Genomic DNA, 22,969 nt, shown 5'->3' with positions numbered 1-22,969 from the left:
TTCTTTGCATTCCCATGATTATTTTGTAATTACCAACTTGTACTTCTTAATTTCTTCACCTTTTTCACTCATCCTCCTCTACCCCCTTCCATCTGGCAACCTTCTGTTTGTTCTCTGTATCTATGAGTTTGTTTCTGTTTTATTAATTAATTAATTTATTTATTTTTAGATTCCACAAATGAAATAATATATTTGTCTTTCTCTGACTTATTTCACTTAGCATATTATATCCCATATATATTAATTAAAATTATATCAATTAAATTATATAACATTGATTAAAATTATATTATATTAATCATATGCTAGGTGAAAGAAGAGACAGAGAAAGACAAATACCTCTTCTCTTTTCCTAGATTCCGCTCTCTGTTATAAAAGGAACTGGAAATCCAAGATTGAAAAAACATAGTGCCAGTCCCTCACATCTTCATTCCTGTTACAGGGACACTCACACTATCTGTCTCCTTAACAGTTGTATGTCCACCTCACATTTATTAAATTCATAAGTCTTTTATTTATTGCTATGAGAATTAAGGTCATATTTCTGTATAACTAACATAAGAATAACCAATTCCCTGGCCTTCCCTAACTTCAGTTTAGGCAATATTAATTTCCCTAAACCTGCCATTCTTGCTTTCCCTTATTTGCCTACTTTTTGCTTACTGAGAATAATATATTATTTACTATTATTTATAACAATGTTCGTACTATGCTATATAATGGTGTACTATAGTAATATAGTTAAATGAAATCACTGCACTTTTTTAGCTTCAAGCTATCTTTAATTATTACCATTCAATCTATCATATATTTAACTACAATAATGATGAGCATATTTAAATATGAAAATATATAAGAATGTTGATATTCTTTAAAATTAATGTACATATTTTCATAGAAAGCTTATGTGGTACTTAATATATTAAATAAAAATAAGATTTTCCCCGAAACCGGTTTGGCTCAGTGGATAGAGCGTCGGCCTGCGGACTGAAAGGTCCCGGGTTCGATTCCGGTCGAGGGCATGTGCCTGGGTTGCGGGCACATCCCCAGTGGGAGATGTGCAGGAGGCAGCTGATCGATGTTTCTCTCTCATCGATGTTTCTAACTCTATATCTCTCTCCCTTCCTCTCTGTAAAAAATCAATAAAATATATTTTAAAAAAAATAAGAGTTTCTACTCCATTATTACTAATAGTATTCATAGGAAAACTCCAACATTACTATATTCATTGAAATTTATAGTAAATAATTTATTTTCTTTTAAGAAAATTCCTTAGCTTATTGTTAATTTTCTCTGGTGTTTTAGACCAGATACCAATTAGATCAGTGGGGTTTCAGCATAAATATATAAATCAATTTCTGAACTCCAGATGTTAAAAAACAGGGTGGTAAAATTTGTCAAATATCATATAAAAAGCAATTTTTGTGAAAGCCAAATTTTATTTATTGTTTTATCTAATGAGATGGCTGTATTATATTACTAAGAAGTCAATTCTATACATTTTTAATGGGAAAATTTATTCAGCTTGGTATAATATTTGGGAAGAGGGTATTCAAATAATGCTTTCAAGAATGTGAAAGTATCCCTGTGAGTTAAAGTTTAATCATAAATGTCTGTTGTCAAACAAATAATTTGACATTTCATATTTGCACATTTAGAATATATGATCAAAACACTTAAAACTAAACAATGTGTTCAAATGTTTAAGAAAATACTACTGCAGACAATCTATCTATCAAGTGCTATGATGGCTGATTGAGAAAGAAATTAAATAGACACTTTTTTAAAAAAGTTTATTGTTGAGAGTTTACAGATGTTCCCCATTTTCTTTCCCCTTGTTCCTCACCACCAGGTTCTCCCACCCCCAAGCCTTCACCAGCCTATTGTCTGTGTTCATGGGCAATGCATATATGCATATAAGTTCTTTAGTTAATCTCTTCCCACCACCACTCCACCCCTCACTTCCCTCTGAGATTCATTAGTCTGTTCCATGTTTCCATGCCTCTGGTTCTATTTTATTCATTACTTTATTGTGATCATTAGATTCCACATATAAGTGAGATCATGTGATATTTGACTTTCTCTGACTGGCTTATTTTGCTTAGCATAATCATCTCCAGGTCCCTCCATGCTGTCTCAAAGGATAATAGATCCTTCTTTTTTATAGCTGCATAGTATTCCACTGAGTAAATGTACCAGTTTTTTATCCATTTATCTACTGATGGGAACTTGTGCTGTTTCCAGATCTGCTCACAGCTACTGTGAGCCACCCACTAGGGTGTCACCTACTAGAAGGTCTCTATTTCAACCCTTAATTCCCTGGCCAGGCCATTGGCATGGCCCCTCCCATTTATGAAAGGTCTTGAGGTTTTGATGATGGCATCCCAGCTACCATGTCCTAGGTAGCCAAGGACGTGTATACCTTCCTGCACTGGGCATCTGAGCCAGAGCATGACCATTGAAAATCCATGGGGTTCACAATATTGATGATGGCCCAGCAGGTGTGGTTCAGTGGTTGAATGTCGACCTGTGAATTAGGACTTCATGTTTAAAATCTCAGGGCATATGCATGGGTTGCAGGCTCAATTCCGGGGGAGACGGGGAATGGAGGAGGCAGCCGATCAATAATTCTCTCTCATCATTGATGTTTCTATCTCTCTCTCCCTCTCTCTTCTTCTCGAAATCAATACAAGTATATTTTTTAAAAAAGATATTGATAATGATGGGCTTGCCATGAATCAGCAAAAGTGGTCATTCCCAAAGAGCCAGAAGATGACATATCGGCCACCCAAGTGACCTGTCCAAGGTTTGCTTGCCATCCTGTTTGAATAGGCCTCAAGCCAATGAACTACCCTGGATCTCTTCAGACTCCAGCTGGCCCTCCTGACCAAGCCTCTCTTCCCCTGGGACAAAAGGGGAGGAGGCAGGAGACCAGGCTCAAGCTCCCGTCCTTCAGCCTCTATCATGGAAATAAATTAAGTTTCTCAATGAAAAAAAAAATAAAAATAGATATATTTTTATTTGATTATTCCTTTACTTTTTTTCCAGCTTGTTTATTTGATATTTTTGCTTTTTTATTTTTATGGAATATAGAATAAAACATTTCTGGGTTTATTAACCTATCTAGGATGGAAATATTCTAGGATATTTCTTCAAATTCAAGATCATGTACTTTCAGTTTCCTGAAAGATATGTAAACAGTAAGAGATTCTGATTTAAAAAACATAAATGCCTGTCACCTGATGTTGGCAATAAGAGATGCCAATAATATTGACTTCAAAAATGAATAAAAAAGTTAATTTTTAAAAGATAAAACTATATTTATTCTTTGTAAAAATGTTTAACTCATTTTTATTTCTTTACAAGATTTAACCACTGATATAAAAGTAAAAAACATATTCATATGTTATTGAAATAAAGTACATGAACTTATAGCTATATTGAATATATATGAAAGGCCTAGTTATTTTGAACATTATATTAAACTAGTGGTCCGGTGCACGAAATTCATGCACGGGGATGGGGAGGTCCCTCAGCCCAGCCTGCACCCTTTCCAATCAGGGACATCCCTCTTGCAACCTGATACCATTGGCTCCTAACTGCTCACCTTCCTGCCTGCCTGATCACCCCTAACTGCCTCTGCCTAATCGCCCCTAACCTCTCTGCCTGCCTCCCTGATCTCCGCTAACTGCCTCGGCCTGCCTGCCTGATCGCCCCTAAGTGCTCTCCCCTGCCTCCCTGATCTCCCCTAACTGCCTCTGCCTGCCTGCCTGATCGTCCCTAACTGCCCTCCCCTGCCAGCCTGATCTCACCCAGTCTCTGTCTCTCTTTGTTTTTCTCAGCAGTCCTCCAGGCCTCCCTGCTTCCCTGTCTCCCTTTTCCTCTTTCCTGGTTGGGAGGGGACATGGCCAATGGGGGTGGCTCCACCCTCTGCTTGCCCTCCCTTCCATCCAGGCCTCTTCAGGCCCAGCCTGTTTTGTTTTCATCTCTCCATCCCAGTCTCTGTCTCTCTTTGATTTTCTCAGCAGCCCTCCAGGCCCCCCTGCCTTCCCCCTTCCTCTTTCCTGGCTGGGAGGGAGCAGGGCCAGTGGTCACTGGGCAGGAGCTAACTCTGTTGGTGGGGTCCTCCCAGGCCCTCAGCACACAGGGAGCCAGGGAGCCAGATGTGCTCAGTGGGTGGGATTGTCACAGAGGCCTCACTGGAAACAGGTCAGGGAGGGCATCTCAGGGTCAGTGAGACTTGAGGGAAGTGCAGTGGAGGGGTGGGGGGAACATGCATGTGCCATGGTCTGGGACTGTTGCGGGCAGGCATGGGTGACAGCGCGCGAGGGACATTCACACATGAGGGTGGGGGAAAAGATGCACTCAACAGAGGCCTGCAAACCCGTGTGGCATGGCCAGGAGGACGTCAATGTGGCCCATCATGGTGGCTGTCCCTGAAATCATGCACCTTGTGGGCCAGGAGGCTGCACTCGGGATCAACCAGCAGCGAGGGTGAGGGCGAGAGCGAGGGCGGCAGCTTAGAGGGGGCCACTGCCACTGCAACTGCCTCCTTGCCTGGCAGTGCTACCGCTGTCAGTGGGTTCCTCCCAGGCCCTCAGCACACAGGGAGCTGGGCTGCTCGCCACGATGCCTGCGGTGCTGCCCGCTACCTCTGGAGCCAGGTGTGCTCGGAGGGCGGTATGTTCACAGAGGCCTAGGTTAGGGAGGGTGCCTCAGAGCCGGTGGGACTGAGGGAAGTGTAGCGAGCTGGCAAGCGGGCCCCACAGAGAGCAAACAGCAGGGCCTGCTTGCAGGTTGCCGTGGCGACCAGGCGAGCAGGCAAGCAGGCCCTGCTGAATGTTCTCTGCAGGGCTGCTGACAGGACTGCTGACAGGATCCGGGAAGGGCAGTGCTCACCTGCCGCCCCCCCACCCCGTGGGGATGACAGGACCGGGGACTCCAGTGGGGCTGAGGGAACTGGGTGCCACCATCTTGTGGCTATGGGCGCTGCCATCTTTGTGATGGTGTGGTGGTTAATTTGCATATTACCATTTTATTATATAGGATTATTTCCCATCCATACATCTACCACTAATATCAAGAGAATGTAAAAAATAGCACAAAAAATAAGCGGCATAATATTGATGTAAGCTTGTATTCTTAATATACCCTTTCTGTGGAACTTGAAAAAGTAGTTAAAAAGATGAAAGATATATTCCCCACACTTTATTATGAAGTTGAAATTCAATTTTTTAACACAAACAACAAAAAAACACATCACAGTCACCTTAAAACATTTGCTACATTTTTTTTTGGCAAATGAATTAAATAAATCAATTCTAACCAACAAATACATACTATAGTAGCCAAAATTTGTCTTATATAGAGTTCATGCCTTGAATCAAAAGAGAAGGCAAGGAAAATGAAAAGGAGATGGAAGAAAGGATGATAGAGAAACGGAGAGACAGAGTAATGGGAAGAAGACACTAGGTGAGGTTAGTTCTGGCATTAAAACAAATTCATTGAAAATATTGATTCAACCCACTTGTTTGGAGCCTGGTTAAATTCCCAGCCCTAGATGAAAGTTGACATTATTAATGAGTCGAGTGTTTCATGATCACAGTTTGTTAATCCATTATCTGATTAGAAATATATGAATTCAACAAGAACTTACTTGTTCATAGTAGTAAAGTAGAAGTCGCAATCCTGAGTCATCAGAGGCTTACAGTCTGGTTGTATACAAAGAAAAATGAGTTAAACATATATAATCTCTAGATCATAACTAATCAAAGTAATATAATCACATATAATTTTCTGAGTTTTGGACCAGGGTGGTTAAAAAACAGATACTAGTAGGATCACCATAGTCTGGGATGTGTAATAGGCTCAGTAGTGGCCTCCAAAGACATCCATATCTTAAATCCTGGAACCTGTGAATATTATCTTATATGGAAAACGTGACTTTGTAGCTATGACTAAATTAAGGGTCTTGGAATGGGCAGATTATTCTGGATTGGCTCTAAATGAAATCACAAGTGTACCTTTAAGAAGATGGTAGAGAGAAATTTGACCACGAACATAGAAGCAGGGGTTGGGGAGTGGGAGGCACTGGGATGAAAATCTTTGAAGGCAAAATTGAGAACAGTGTCCAGAAACTCAAAAAACAAACAAAAAAAGAAACCAAGAAAACTAATTTTCCATAAGAGCCTCCAGAGATAGTGCAGCCCTTGATTTTGACCCCGCAAACTGATTTCAGACTTCTGACCTCAAAAACTGGAAGAGAATATGTGTTGTTTTAAGCTATCAAGTATGTAGTTATTTATTATAGCAGCCACATTAAACAAATAGATGGTAAACCCCTAAATTCATTTTCCTTGTATTTGTTAAGTACAATATACTAACACTTCCAGCAGTACTCCATCACTATAGAGATAAAGGAGTTATCTGAAAACATGAAGTGTGTATGTTTTGTGGAGTGTATAGGCTGTCATTGAGTAATCCCATAAATGAAGAAGAAAAGATTACAAACTGTTATTATTATGCAAAAAAGATGGGCAGAATTCTATAAGAGAGAATGACGTTAAGACAGTGGAGAACAGGCTACACACTGGAAGAAAATATTTTCATATCATATGCTCAACAAAGGACCAGCTTAGAATACATAAGGATTTACCTCAGGACATAAAACCAGAAGCTTAATTAATATATATATATATATATATATATATATATATATATATATATATATGTATATATACAAAACACGTGAACAGACTCTTTATTAAAGAAGATGTACAATGGTAAATAATACCTGGGAGGTGTTCAATATTATCAGTGTTTAAGAAAATGCAAATTGAAACCTCAATGAGATACTGCTAGACACGTAACAGAGTAGCTAAATAAAAGCATACTGTTTATTTTATTTTGTTTTATTTAAAACTAGAGGCCCAGTGCACAAAAATTTGTGCACTCGGTAGGGGGAGTCCCTCAGCCCGGCCTGTGCCCTCTCGCAGTCTGGGACACCTCAGGGGATGTCCACCTGCTGGCTTAGGCCTGCTCCCCGGGGGATTGAGCCTAAGCTGGCAGTCAGACATCCCTCTGGCAGCCCAGGAGCCCTCAGAGGATGTCCACTTGACAGCGGGGAGCAGGCCTAAGCTGTGGTCGGACATCCTTAGCGTTGCTGAGGAGGCGGGAGAGGCTCCCGCACCACCTCTGTGCTGGCAGCCATCAGCCTGGCTTATGGCTGAGCAGAACTCCCCCTGTGGAAGCACATTGACCACCAGAGGGCAGTTCCTGCATTGAGCGTCTTCCCCCTGGTGGTCAGTGTGTGTCATAGTGACCAGTCAGTCCCAGTTGTTCTACTGTTAGGGTCAATTTGCATATTACCCTTTTATTATATAGGATGATACCAATAAACAAGAATGTGGAGCAACTTATATTCTCATACATTACTGGTGGGAATGAAAATTATACAGGTACTCTTAACAACTATTTAGCAGTTTATTATAAACTTAAATATATGGTTATTATATTATCCAAATACCTATTATTTGAATATTTATGCTTGAATCATGAAAACTTTTTTACTTTTTTTGTTAATCCTCACCTGAGAATATTTTTCCATTGATTTTTTTTTTTTTTAAGGGAGTGGAAGGGAATGACTGAGCTGAGACAGAGAGAGAGAACCTTTGATGTGAGATAGACACATTGATTGGTTGCCTCCTGCATGTGCCCCACCAGGGTCAGGGATGAAGCTTGCAACTGAGGCACATACCCTTGACCAGAATTGAACCCAGGACCCTCTGGCTATGGTTTGATGCTCTATCCACTGAACCAAACCAGCTAGGGCCTAGAGTCATGACAATTTTTGTTTCACAAAAATATGTAAACAAATGTTTATAGTTTTTCTATTCAACTTTGCAAAAAATCTCTACCTATCTCAAATATTTTTCAAAAGATAAACAATATCCAAACAGTGGTATATCCATGCAATGGAATAATATTCATCAATAAAAGGGAATGTTTTGATACAAATAAAAACTTGAAAGAATCTCAGGGGCATTATGCTTAGTGAAAGATACAAGTTTCAAAATGTTACTTATGTTTGATTCCATTTATATAAAATTTGTAGAGATCAAACATGGGTATGAAGACTTTAGTGGACACTCATGGACTGGAGTCAATGAACAGTATGACTATAAAGAAATAGTACAAGGGAATATTTTGGGGAATTTGGAAAGTATGGTATTCTAATTTAATTGTGGGTACATAGATCCAAACATGTATAAAATCCATTTAATGTCATTGTAAGCCAATTGTATTTTAGTTAAAAATATTTTTTTTTAAAAAAAAAGCTACTGTGGCTTTTCTTTTTTTTTTTTCTTTCTTTTTTTTTTTTTTTTTTTGTCTAACAGGTTTATCTGTGACTCTCAAAATATTTTGTATATATACATATATATTTTTCACTAATAAAAGAGAAGATTTATTACTATCCTAAATTATTTTTTTAAAAAACCACACACTCACACAGGAACAATACCTGTGTTGATTAAAACCTAAAGACATTTTTACCTCCTAGTATTATGCCCTACTAATGAGATAAAGAATGGAATTGAAAAAATGACATTAAAAATCAAATGTTTTGCCCAGCCAGTGTGGTTCAGTGTTTGAGCATTGACCCATGAACCAGGAGTTCACGGTTCCATTCCACTCAAAGCACACACCCGGGTTGTAAGCTCAATCCCAGTAGGGGATGTGCAGGAGGCCGCCAATCAATGATTCTCTATCACTGAAGTTTCTATCTTGCTCTCCCTCTCCTTTTTTCTCTGTAATCAATAAAAATGTATTTTAAAAAAAAAGAAAAAGAACTTAAAAAATCAAATGTTTTGACGTTACATAGAGTTAGTCCTAATGTCCTATCCTAATCTATATATATAAAAGGCTAATATGCTAAGTGTCCCTCCAAACGTCCAACCGGTTGCTGTGATGCATGCTGACCACCAGGGGACAGATGCTCAATGCAGGAGCTGCTGTGACGCGCACTGGCCATTTACAAAGAAACAGCACTGCGGACCTGGTGCCAACAAAGCAACACTCGGCTTCCCCCAAGTGGGACACAGGCCCCGCCACCACCCCAGAGTAAAAGCCCACCAAATCGCAGCCAACACTGCTGAGATCCGATAGTGCAAAATGCAGCCCAGAGTCCAGCCCAGTCTGGAATCGGTCACTGTGGGCACCGGGTAATAACATCATGCAGCAACGCCCGGCGGCCTGGCTTCCTCTCCCTCGCGACTAGCCTCCTTGCAATTTCTTCAGTCCAGGAACACAACTTGCTTTACAACCAGCTGCAAACATTTTACACATTAACCAAATATCTATGAAGCGTTTTCCCGTGCCTCATCTCATTTGATCCTCACAGAAGTCCTGGAGTTGTTAGATAGGAGACTTCAATAATAGTCTGCTTCGTGTTGATATTTACTGCTGTGTTGCTGACAATTACTTCTTTCTGGCTCTCTGGAAAGGGGAAGCGCCATCTTTGCGAGGCCGCCCCGAGGTCTTTTGTCTGCGGCTGCGGGGCTCGGGGCCGGGGCTCCGGGCTCCTCGGGGGGTGGTGGCGGCGGCTGCGGCTGCTCCGCGCCCTTGTCCTCCTCCGACGACATCCTAGTCACCAGGAAAGACACATGGATTCCGGTCCTCCTCCTGGGGGGCTCCTCCCGCCGCCGCCGCCACCGCTCGGGTTCCTCCTCCCTGGCTCAGCCTCTCGCATTTCCCGCAGCCCCAGGAGCAGCAGCAGGTACCGGGAGCGGCGGCAGCATGGAGCGAGCAGGACACGCACTCACACACACATCGGCCTACTGTGGCTTTTCTTTTGTCCATTCAAAAATAATAACAATAGTAGGAATAATAAGGAAAAAAAATAGAAAAAGACTCGTCAGGAAAAGGTTTGTGAAAGGCGCACCGCCCGCCTCTCCGGGCGGTGCGGGGGGAGGAGTCTGACCGCCTGGCTCTGAAATCCCTCCGCGCCCGCTGTAGGGCCTGGCCTCCCCGGAGCGGTCGAGTCTCCGGACCGGCTGCGTGGTGGCCGGCGGCGGGCCGAGGGGTGGGGGCCTGGCGGCGACCGACCACAGGGGAGGTCATGGGGGCGGAAGGCCTCACCGCCTCGCTCTTTCCTCCCTTCCCCCGTGGTCGGCTCCCCGCTTGCCCGCGCTGAGGCCGAGGGTCCATGCGGCCCTCGGGGCCCGGTCGGGGGGGACCGGGGCCTGCGTGGGCCGACCGCCGGGCCCCATGTGGGGGGCCATCCTGCCTTGTGGCGAGTTCGAGCGGCAGCAGCAGGAGCCAGACAAGGACTGTGCCCTCCATCTTGCCTTGGGGTCTCCATCTTGGGACAGAACCATGTGCACCCTCCATCTTGCCTTGGGTCCTCCATTTTGGGATGGGGCCATGTGCTTCCTCACGGGAAGAAGCCGCTGCTAGCCACACCCAGGATTTCTCTGAATTAACCAATGGTGATCAAGGGAAGTGCACGCCATCACTATGACCACATCCTGTACCGACTCGCGCCTGGCCAATCGGCAGGGCCCACAGTGCCCTCTCCTGCCCTCACTCCACCCCCCTTTAAAACCCCCTGTCCCATCAGGTCTCTCTCTCTCGGCCACTGGACTTTCCGCTGTGTCGGTGGGTCTGGTGAACGGGGAGCGCAGGCCGGCTTGCATAATAAAGGACTCTTTGCTTTTGCATTGGACTGACTGGCTCCCTGGGGGTCTTGGGAACTTTGAAATCTGGGCACAACATTTTGGGGGCTCGCCCGGGGTTCCCAGGACCATCGAGGGACCCACAATCCGAAGAGTCTGACTGACCGCGGCAGGGGTAGGTGTGTTGTTTGTTTTGTTTGTTGTGTGTTTTGTTCAGTGTGAGCTCATTTCTGGAATCTGTAATTGCCTGAGAGGGTCTAGGTGGACGCACCCCAAAAGACCACAGGCGGGGGGGAGTTGGAAGACGTTCCGCCCCCCCAGGAGGGATGGATATGCCCCTCAGAGGGATGGATATGCCCCTCGCGGAAAGCAGGTCGCTCCTGCTAGCTAGTTTGGTATAAGGCCATTGTCTAGCGTTCGGGTTTGGCTTCCATGGAATTGGAAGCCTGTTTTGGTTCTGCTTCCATGGCGTTGGAAGACTGTATTTTCGGGCCCGTTTGTTGTTTGTGTTTGTGTCTTTTTGGTTTTATTTTGTGGACTCACTGGACGGACATTATGGGACAGACTCAAACTACCCCTTTAAGCATTATGGTCGATCATTTCAGAGAGGTAAGGGAAAGAGCCAGGGACCTCAGTGCAGAAGTTCGGAAAGACCGGTGGCAGACTTTTTGTTCCAGGGAGTGGCCAACTTTGGACGTTGGGTGGCCGCCGGAGGGGACTTTTGACCTCCCCACCATCCGCCGAGTCAGGGATGTCGTCTCCCGACTTAGGGGGGGACGTCCTGGTCAGCTTTCTTACATTGTTACTTGGCAGGACCTCGTGGAAGACCCGCCATCTTGGCTCAGGCCCTTCCTACCTCCACGTCCTCCCGGGCCGAAGCCCATTCTTGCTTTGCAGAGAACGGAAAAGGAGGAGAAAAGGAAGACTCTCACCCAGCCTTCGGCCCCTCCCATCCCTATCCTGCAGGGGGGGACTGAAGAAGAACTAATCTTTCCTCCCCCATATAGCCCATGGAGGGACGATCCTTCCACGCCGGGAGTGGCTGGGGGCGGAGTTCTGGGAGTGGCTGGGGGCGGAGTTCTGGGAGTGGCTGGGGGCGGGGTTCCGGGAGTGGCCTCGGTAGGAGGCCCGCCTCTCACCCGGCAAAGGGCTCAGCGGCAACTGTCTGCTGCAGCACCTGACTCCACTATCAAGACCCTGCCCTTACGGGCCGCTGGACCCCCGGATGCGGATGGCAACCAACCGTATCATTATTGGCCTTTTTCAACATCCGATCTCTATAACTGGAAGGCACAAAACCCCAAGTTTTCTGAGAAACCAGGGGGACTTATTGACTTGCTAGATTCTGTTCTTTTCACCCATCAGCCCACATGGGACGACTGTCAGCAGCTTTTACAGGTTCTGTTCACGACGGAAGAGAGAGAAAGGATCCTCAATGAGGCCCGGAAAGTGGTTCCAGGCGTGGATGGAAACCCAACTGCCAACCAGGTCCAGATAGATGTCTCTTTTCCCTTAACTAGGCCTGAATGGGATTTCAACACGGCAGAAGGTAAGGAGAGGCTTTCGGTCTATCGTCAGACCCTAATGAGAGGTCTCAGAATGGCTGCTAGAAAGCCAACTAATTTGGCCAAGGTGGGGAATGTTCAGCAGGAAAGGGATGAGTCTCCAGCTGCCTTTTTAGAACGGATCATGGAGGCTTACCGTACCTACACCCCCATGAATCCAGAAGCTCCTGAAAACAAGGCAGCTGTGATCATAAGCTTTGTAAACCAGTCGGCCGCGGATATTAAAAGGAAACTACAAAAAGTAGATAGGTTGGGAGAGAAGAGTTTACAGGATTTACTGGCAGTGGCAGAGAAGGTGTACAATAACCGAGAGTCTCCAGAAGACAGGCAAGCTCGCGTCGTGGCTGCCTCTAGCAGTAGGCAAGCTCGGGACCTGGCTAGGGTCCTGCTGGCTACGACCATGGACTTCCCCAAGGAGCGAGACCATCGCTTCCGACAGCTTGCAAGCAATAAAGGAAGAGGTAAGCAGACCACCCAAGAGGGGAGGCGGGGGCTACGGAAAAATCAATGTAAGTTTTGCATGGACATAGGGCACTGGGCTCGAGAGTGTCCGAAGAAGGCCGGTGAGAAGGGAGACAGGACTGACCGAGTCAAGGTCTTAGAGCTGGGTGAACTGAGTGATTAGGGGAGTCAGGGTTCGGACCCCCTCCCCGAGCCCAGGATAACTCTCAGAGTGGAGGGGACTCCTGTTAACTTCCTTGTTGACACCGGGGCACAACATTCGGTCCTCCGTACCCCGCAAGGAAAACTGGCGAATAAAAAGTCCTGGGTGCAAGGAGCAACTGGTATGAGCCAGTATTCATGGACTACCCGAAGGACAGTAGATTTAGGAACAGGCCAGGTATCCCACTCTTTCATGGTAATACCGGAATGCCCCTACCCACTATTAGGACGGGACCTACTGACCAAAATTGGAGCTCAAATAACTTTCAGACAAGGGGGGCCTCAGGTCACCGATGAGGAGGGCCGCCCCATTCAGGTCCTGACCATGAGGCTAGAGGATGAATATCGCCTCTACCAGAAGACTTCCCTGGTGGAGGGCAGTATGGACAAATGGCTACAAGAATTCCCAACAGCATGGGCAGAGACAGGAGGGGTGGGGCTGGCCGCCCACAGGGCCCCAGTCCTAGTAGAACTAAAACCAGGAGAAGGTCCGGTAAGAATCAAGCGGTACCCTATGCCTCAGGAGGCACGGAAGGGGATTCAGCCTCATATCAGGAGACTGAAGAGCTTGGGGGTGTTAGTTCCCTGCCAGTCTGCATGGAACACTCCCCTACTGCCGGTTAAAAAGCCCCAGACAAACGACTACAGGCCAGTACAGGACCTCCGAGAAGTAAATAAAAGAGTTATGGACATACACCCAACAGTCCCAAACCCGTACACTCTCTTGAGCTCCTTGGCACCCTCTAAAGTCTGGTACACGGTATTAGATCTGAAAGATGCCTTCTTCAGCCTACCCCTAGCACCTCAAAGTCAGTCCCTGTTCGCCTTTGAGTGGCATGACCCAGAGGAGGGCTTCAGTGGACAGCTGACTTGGACACGCCTACCCCAGGGGTTCAAAAACTCGCCCACCATCTTCGACGAGGCGCTGCACGAGGACCTGGGTGAGTACAGAAGGGAAAACCCCAACCTCACCCTCCTCCAGTACGTAGATGACATCTTGATTGCTGCAGACACAGCCAAGGACTGTGAGCGGGGGACCCAAGATCTATTGGCCACCCTGCGGGCCTTAGGGTACCGGGCATCCGCGAGGAAGGCTCAGTTATGTCGAGAAAGGGTGAGTTACCTGGGATACATCCTGGAGGGCGGGCAGCGGCGGTTATCGGATGCCAGGAAAGAGACTGTTTTGAAAATCCCTACTCCCACCTCCCGAAGAGAAGTAAGGGAATTCCTAGGATCGGCCGGCTACTGCCGCCTCTGGATACCGGGTTTTGCCGAAATCGCCAGGCCCCTATATGAAGCTACCAAAGAGGGAAAGGCGTTTGACTGGACTGAGAAAGATGAAGCTGCCTTTAGGCAGTTAAAGAAGGCCCTTCTAGGTGCCCCAGCCCTGGGCCTGCCAGATATTACAAAGCCCTTTCACCTCTTTGTGGATGAACACAAAGGGATAGCGAAAGGGGTCTTGACTCAAGCTTTAGGCCCCTGGAGCCTCCCAGTGGCTTATTTGTCCAAGAAGTTAGATCCTGTAGCTGCCGGCTGGCCACCATGCCTGAGAATTATCGCGGCAACAGCGCTCTTAGTCAAAGACGCCGACAAACTGACCCTGGGGCAGGAAATCTGGATTACAACCCCACATGCCATTGAGGGAGTCCTGAAGCAGCCTCCTGACAGATGGATGAGTAACGCTCGTATAACCCATTACCAGAGCCTCCTACTCAACCCTCCAAGAGTACGGTTCCACCCCAGTGCGGCCCTCAATCCTGCTACTTTGCTGCCCGACCCTGACTTAGATGCCCCACTACACGACTGTGCGGGAATCCTAGAGCAGGTGCATGGACTCCGGAAGGACTTGACCGACCAGCCCCTCCCTGATGCAGAGGCCACCTGGTTCACGGATGGGAGCAGCTTCGTGCGGGACGGGTGCAGGTACGCGGGTGCAGCGGTGGTCACTGAAACGGACACTGTGTGGGCGGAGGCCCTGCCCTCTGGGACGTCAGCCCAGCGAGCAGAACTCATCGCCCTTACTAAGGCACTGACGCTGGGGGCTGGAAAGCGGCTTAACGTTTACACAGACAGCCGTTATGCATTTGCTACAGCTCATGTCCACGGAGCAATCTATCAGGAGAGAGGGCTGCTGACGGCAGAGGGACGGACAATAAAAAATAAGCAAGAGATTCTTGATCTGCTTGCAGCCTTATGGCTTCCTGCCAAGTTAGCCATAATCCACTGCCAAGGGCACCAGAAAGCCGATGACCCGGTAGCAAGAGGTAACCAAAAGGCTGACCAGGCTGCGAAGGCAGTAGCCCTTACCTCGGTCCCTACCATGGCCTTACAACTCCCAGACCCAGGGGACCCAGTCTTACCAGACCAGCCCAAGTACTCCCAGGAAGAATTGCAACGCATCAGAAAGCTCCCCAGAGCCCATGAAATAAAGGGATGGTGGCATACACCAGAAGGGGAACTCATACTACCAGACCGGCTCGGGGACACGGTATTAGAACATATGCACCGGTCTACTCACCTGGGGACCCGGAAAATGAAGGACTTAATTCGACATGCTGGGATCAAGATTCACCAGCAGGATACCAAGATAGATCAGGTTGTATCTGCCTGCAAGACCTGTCAACTCACAAACACAAGAGCTGGATCAAATGAAAGAGGGACCAGGCTCAGAGGCACCAAACCGGGAGCACAATGGGAAGTCGACTTCACTGAAATTAAACCAGGGAAGTATGGTTATAAATATCTTTTAGTATTTGTAGATACCTTCTCTGGCTGGGTAGAGGCATACCCAACCAAGCATGAAACAGCTCAGACGGTGGCCAAGAAGCTGCTCGAAGACATCTTACCCAGGTATGGTTTTCCTGCTATGATAGGGTCCGACAACGGGCCAGCCTTTATTTCACAGGTAACACAGGTAGTAACCAGGGCTATTGGGGCAAATTGGAAATTACATTGTGCTTATAGACCCCAGAGTTCAGGTCAGGTAGAAAGAATGAACAGAACTCTAAAAGAGACCCTTACCAAATTAACCATGGAGACTGGCGGGGACTGGGTGGCTCTCCTACCGTATGCCCTTTACCGGGTAAGGAACTCCCCATACACCCTGGGCTTTACTCTCTATGAGATCATGTTTGGCAGGCCACCCCCTATCATTCCTAACCTTAAAGCTGACCTTCTCGCTGAATTTGAAAATCAAGAACTATCTCTTTCTTTGAGAGGGCTCCAGAAGGCACATGAGGACATTTGGCCACGCCTCCGCGCCATCTATGAAGCCAGCCCAACCCCAACTCCTCATCAGCACAGACCAGGAGATTGGGTCTACGTCAGAAGGCACCGCCGGGAGACCCTAGAACCACGTTGGAAAGGTCCCTACACTGTGGTGCTGACCACCCCCACCGCTCTCAAGGTAGATGGCGTCGCGACCTGGGTCCACCACACTCACGTGCGGTCAGCGGATCCATCCATGACCCCGAAAGACTTCATCACCAAATGGAGCATCGATCGAGATCAATGCAACCCGCTCAAGCTCAAGCTACGGCGTGCTCGACCTGCCTGATGCCGGTAACATGGCTCGCGATCACTCCTGTCACCAGGAGCCCCCACAATACTGTGTAATACACGTAGATAATGCCTGCATCTTCATGGACAAGGCTCCAAAGAGACAAGGACAATTTATGGGGTCACATGTTTAGTAGCAGAAGATTTGGCTGCCTAAAGCAGCCATGATGTTTCATTGTATTGATATGTTATATTAACCTTTGATTCTTTTGCAGGTTTCGAATGTATGTTGGCTGTCCTGGAAGGGAGCTGTGTGGGGTGGCCCCCAAAAGTAAAGGGTGTCTAGCTGGCAAGGGGGCAGGTGCCCAACTGGGCAGGAAAGGGTGCCCATCAGGTTTTGGACTCTGTTGAGAGACAGCTAACAGCTGGCAGCCTATATACTGCCTTGCAGGCCTGAGTCACCATGCCCATGTCAGGGGTAGTAAAGCTAAAAAAAAAAAAAAAAAAAAAAAAAAAAGAAGCCTGTTTAGAATAGAAGGTTAGGGGGATAGTTATGCATAGGTAGAAGGTTTTATGCCAACAGTTACTGTTTTGTTTTAAATCCATGAAAAGGAAGTAGCAAGGAAAGTCAGAAAATCTTAGAGTAGATCAGTATGTTCTTCTCCTTATGTAATTCCTCCAGAATCTGGTGATATGTGAAGGGATTTATTCCCTCCTGAGAAGGCACTTAAGCATTCTGTATTGCCAAAAGGATCCCAATTGTCTACAGCTGTTGTCTGAGCTCTCCGTTCAAGCTGGGTTTATGAAAAGCTGGTACCGTGGATCTGTCTCTTGCCCAGTGGCGTAAGCTGGGGCCTCTCTGTAGACGAAACCTGGACTCCCCAAGAGATGTGATCAATGCCAGGACCCCGCCAGCAGGCGAGGGGAACCCAAGGCAGTTGCTGGGCATGGAGGCCAGAGGGACATAGGCTATCAAGGAGACAGAACTGAACCTCACATCACCCTACTTGGCCCAGAGATAGCTGGTAGTCAACGACGGGTAAGATCCCACAGGGTGGGACGACCTAAGACAGGCACAGCTGGGGGCCAGTAGGAGAAAACTTGGGGTGCAACAAAGGTGGGGCACAGATCCTCACCCCCCCCCAATGGTGCACGGGCTTGAACACTCGCCCCTTCTGAGGAAGGTCTCCTGTCCCCGTGGCTGCTTCTTGCTTCCCATGCCCAGCCCAGACCAGGAACCAAATAACAGAAGAGACTTGGTCCAGCTGAAAATGGTGCCCAGAAAAACGGAGGCTTAGTTCAACAGACTCTAAATTTAAACCTAGCCTAACAAACAGGAATGCTTGAGCCTCTTCAAGGCAAATAATACTAAATCTTGATTTGTTTTTTTTTTATGATAACCATGGAGGAATTCTAAGAAGAAAGATCCTATTTCAATAGAAGTTATTAAATCTAAAATGGTTTCTTTCACTTCCACCGGACCATTTGTTAGCCTTATAGGGATAGTTCAGTTGATAGTTTTGGTGGAATAGAATTGCAGCCCGTCTCATGATTGAGCCGGAAGTTCCAAGACAAGGGGGGAATGAAAGGCGCACCGCCCGCCTCTCCGGGCAGTGCGGGGGAAGGAGTCTGACCGCCTGGCTCTGAAATCCCTCCGCGCCCGCCGTAGGGCCTGGCCTCCCCGGAGCGGTCGAGTCTCCGGACCGGCTGCGTGGTGGCCGGCGGCGGGCCGAGGGGTGGGGGCCTGGCAGCGACCGACCACAGGGGAGGTCATGGGGGCGGAAGGCCTCACCGCCTCGCTCTTTCCTCCCTTCCCCCGTGGTCGGCTCCCCGCTTGCCCGCGCTGAGGCCGAGGGTCCATGCGGCCCTCGGGGCCCGGTCGGGGGGGACCGGGGCCTGCGTGGGCCGACCGCCGGGCCCCATGTGGGGGGCCATCCTGCCTTGTGGCGAGTTCGAGCGGCAGCAGCAGGAGCCAGACAAGGACTGCGCCCTCCATCTTGCCTTGGGGTCTCCATCTTGGGACAGAACCATGTGCACCCTCCATCTTGCCTTGGGTCCTCCATTTTGGGATGGGGCCATGTGCTTCCTCATGGGAAGAAGCCGCTGCTAGCCACACCCAGGATTTCTCTGAATTAACCAATGGTGATCAAGGGAAGTGCACGCCATCACTATGACCACATCCTGTACCGACTCGCGCCTGGCCAATCGGCAGGGCCCACAGTGCCCTCTCCTGCCCTCACTCCACCCCCCTTTAAAACCCCCTGTCCCATCAGGTCTCTCTCTCTCGGCCACTGGACTTTCCGCTGTGTCGGTGGGTCTGGTGAACGGGGAGCGCAGGCCGGCTTGCATAATAAAGGACTCTTTGCTTTTGCATCGGACTGACTGGCTCCCTGGGGGTCTTGGGAACTTTGAAATCTGGGCACAACAGTTTGGAGGAGGTAAAATCTGAGCAAAGATTTAAATGACAAGAGGGATCAAGTATATGAGGATCTAGAAGAGATGGATTCTAGACATTCGTGAGGGCACATGCAGAGTTAAGGCAGGGCAGGTTTTGTGTTTCTAAATGAGAAAAAGGTGATTGCGGGCAGCACACAGTGGGGCTAGGATGGAAGGGAGCACTAAAATAAGGTCAGAGATTAGTTGATGAAAGCTTCACCACACTGTAGGGTGGCTCAGTTGGTTGGAGTTTTGTCCTGTACACCAAATGGTTATGGGTTTGATTCCTGGTGTGGGAAAATACCTGGGTTATGGCTTTGATCTTGGTTGGGTGCATATAGGAGGCAACCAATTGATCTCTCTTTCTCTCTCTATATATAGATCCCCCCTAATAATAACAACAACAACAATAATAATAATAATACAAATCCTCTGGTGAGGATTAAGAAAAAAAAAAAAGCTTCACCAAACAGTTGGATCTTGAACAGTTAGGACAGCATAGTAGTTGAATTTAAAAAAAAAAAAATTAAAAAAGGGGGACCAAAATCCAATTTGAAAATCATACATACAATATGATCCTAACTATATGACATTCTGGACAAAAAAACAAAAAACTATGGAAACAGTAAAAAGATCGGTAGTGCCAGGGATTGAGGTACAAAGGAAAGTTGAAGAGGTGGAACACAGATAATTTTTAAGGGAGTAAAAAATACTCTGTATGATATCATAATAGATACATGCCATTCATTATGCATTTGTCCCAACTATCTCTATATATAAAAGCCTAAGCAACCAGCCTATAGCTATGAGGCACACTGACCACCAGGGGGCAGATGCTCAATGCAAGAGCTGCCAAGCGATAGCAATTTTGCAGTGCCCTCTTGCACTCTGGGACCCCTCAGGGGATGTCGGAGAGCTGGTTCAGCCTGATCCCTGCAGGCCAGGCTGAGGGACCCCACTAGTGCATGAATCCATGCACCAAGCCTCTAGTTTTGTCATATAGGCAGTTAGACAAACATAAGTAGAGCAAGGATGATGGGTCAGGTACAGAAATGCAGCAGGGCAGAAAGTTCTAGATGCCTATCAAAGGACAAAACTGGGAAAATAAGAATCTCACCCTCAGACTAACTTTTCCTCCACTAACATATTGTTGGTCATGCGGTTTAGATCCCCTGACTTAAAGATGACATCTGAGCCTCAGTTGTATGTCAGCTTCAGGCCCAGAAAAGCAGCAAAACCAGACAAGTGACTGTGGTTGCCTCCAGACCAGATACATTGTCTAATGACCCCCTGCTCTGGCACAGACCAAAAATGCCAGTTTCTATAAAGTAATACTCATCTATAAAGTAATACTCATAAAAAGGAAAACAAAACAAACAAACAAAACAAAACAAAAAAACAACCCCAAAACAAAATAACAACAACCTTAGCCATCAAAGCAAATCAAATTAACTTATTTCAGCTGGTGAATATTAATTGATTGATAAGTCTTAAGTTCATCTACTTTTGGCCTTTTGTTAAAAAAAAGCAAAGCTGTTTACCAATCCTGTTATAATTAGATCTCTAACCATGCCATTTTAAGTGTGTCATTAACAGACAGTCATTGTTTTGCTCTAATGCAATTGCAAATATGTTAATTATGTCTTTGGAAAGGTTCATGAAAAGTACTCTCACTTACTCTAAATTATAGGCTTCTAAACAGGTCATCAAAATATTGCTAATTTTAAAATATTTTTGTTTTCCAAATATAAGGAAACTTGTTTTTTCCCTAAATCAATTTGGTAAACTATACCCTCATAAGCAATATTGAAGTATTTACATTTTTCTCTCTACCTAATCCCTCCAGAATTTGGCAACTCTTAGTAAATAAATATTATTTTCATGGCAATATATTTCTATGCATGAATCCATCAGACAAGTTTTCAATTGTAGTTTTATTAACCAAGTCTTTGACTGAAATATCATGTCTAAGAGAGACATGCCTTGACTCTGGATATCACCAGAGAGCCTTCTTAAAACTGATCAAAACCAATTAGAAGCCACTTGCAAAAAATGGCCTGGTACCTTGGCAGTCTTTCCAGGTAAGGACAAAGATTGCTTTCCTGAGCGATAGCAAGGAAAGAAGCTCGAGACATTTTGGGGACCTCAAGAATTTGAGGAATCCACACAAACTAATAGGTGTTAGAGGCAAAGTCAGATGGCAATTGTGTGGCTTGGCTTCTGGGCCCTGGCATGTTGGCTAAAGCTCAGTCTGAAGATTCCTTGTGAGTGAAAAATTCCAGCAAACAGATTTGAAAAAGCCTATATAATCAATTACTATTTTTGCTGTGTTTGTGCAAATGATCAGGCCAAATTAAAACTCAACTTAATAAAACAAATAAATTACGTTTTAATTTGACTAATAGAAATGAGGGTAATTTTAGAGGAAAAATGTGTTAAAATAGACTCCATATATACAGTGATAAATGTTAGATTCTAGTTCAGTTTTTCATCTTCAAAGTCTTATTTTTTACCCATGAAGCAAACTAGATCCATAGTTGTGTAATATTCTTAAGTATTTGACTACAACCCTCCAAACCAGAGGTCCTCAAACTTTTTAAACAGGGGGCCAGTTCACTGTCCCTCAGACATTCCACACATGTGTACTGCGGGCCGGGTCGAGTCGGCTGCTAAGCAGGACAGGCAGCGGCGGCAAAAACACCCGGCGGGCCAGATAAATGATTTCTGCTGGCCGCATGTGGCCCGCAGGCCATAGTTTGAGGACCCCTGCTTCAAACTAATGTTTCATTTTTTTTCTGTCATCCTTTGACTTGGAATTATTAAGAGCTGGAACTTTTTCCTTTTATCAGGTCATTTGTCATAATTGTTGCTATTCTAGCTTTTGCCCCAATAATACTGAAATTTGAAACACAGTTTGTCTTCACCAGGTTACAAACTTTACTTGTATTCAGAAGATACCACCCCTGGACATTATCACAACCTCCTTTTGTTCCCAGGCCTCATCATCCCTCTGAAAGAGAGCAAGGATGTCTTGGTTCTGAAGAAAAGTGTTGCCCCCTTTCAGCAGGAAGCAACTACAGAAGATACTGTAGCCCATCTTCTCTGAAAGAATTCAGAGCCAAAATCCTCGAGGGGGGAATGTTAGACAGACAGACGTGAGCAGAGCAAGGATGACGAACCAGGTACAGAAACTCTGCAGGGCAGGAAGCCCTGGCGCCTAGCAAGGGGCAAAACTGGGAAGGAAGACCTGGCTTCCAGGGTAACCTTTCCTCCCCTAGTACATTGCTGGTCATGGGATGTGGACCCCTGGTTTTTCATACTGCTGGTTCAGTTTGGACACCCTGACGTTTTCCTCCCTAAAGATAACATCTAGGCCTTAGTTGTATTTCAGCTCCAGGCCCAGAAAAGCAGCAAAACCAGACAAGTGATACTGTGGCTGCCTCAGGAGCAGCTACATGGACTAATGACCCCCTGCCTTGGCACCGACCATAGTCAGGGATGCCATGACCCTGAAAGAACACACCTGGAAAGTTGAGACCCTCCCCAAGATCTCCTCTAAGGTTTCCACCAGTAAAAGGTAAATACACTCAGTATGAAGGACCCAATAAGCGCTCTTCCCCAGGGCAGGGTGCCTGCACCATTCCCTTCCCCCTTCTTCCCTATAAGGGATCCCAGGAGACTTGCAACCAGGGGAGCAATGGGCAGCAGCAGGTCATCCTGGGCTAACCCCCTAAATCTGTCTCCAAGGCCCCCCTTTCTCTGACTTCTCAGTGAGCCCAAAGCACCCCAGCCTAGGCTTTCCTGTTGCTTCTTCTATGCTGTTTTTTGTTTTACTGTCCTAAGTATATTTTTGCTGTGGCAAAAGGATTCTTACTTACTTTGCTAAACACACACACTTCCTCTCTTTTTGAATCATATATGAGTGTTAATTCAAATAATGCTGGAAGTATGGGAGAGCAGCAGATCCTCCATGAAAATCTGCCCTGCACCAACCACCCCATAAGCCAGCTGCTTATATCGGGTAGAAGGACAAAGATTACATGGAGAAGTGGGCAAAAGGAACTACAGGCATCGGGAAGTAGGAAAAAGGAGTAAGATGGGTACCCTTTGTCTCTTGATTGAAACCTTTCCTTC

At 46.4% G+C, this 22,969-nt stretch overlaps 1 protein-coding gene across 1 annotated transcript; it reads left to right on the top strand.

Annotated features, from left to right (window-relative positions):
* The first annotated feature begins 4,411 nt into the window (after window positions 1-4,411).
* LOC132229665 (uncharacterized) lies at window positions 4,412-21,941 on the top strand. Its single transcript, XM_059686198.1, is given in 4 exon segments — window positions 4,412-4,494; window positions 9,504-9,775; window positions 11,848-16,374; window positions 21,763-21,941. Coding segments are annotated over 4 exon segments (5,061 nt in total).
* The last annotated feature ends 1,028 nt before the right edge of the window (window positions 21,942-22,969 follow it).

This window comes from Myotis daubentonii, chromosome 3 (assembly GCF_963259705.1).
Source record: "Myotis daubentonii chromosome 3, mMyoDau2.1, whole genome shotgun sequence".
NCBI classification, from domain to species: Eukaryota; Metazoa; Chordata; class Mammalia; order Chiroptera; family Vespertilionidae; genus Myotis; species Myotis daubentonii.
Note: the sequence above shows the minus strand (reverse complement) of the source record. Positions and strands in the feature narration are given on the sequence as shown.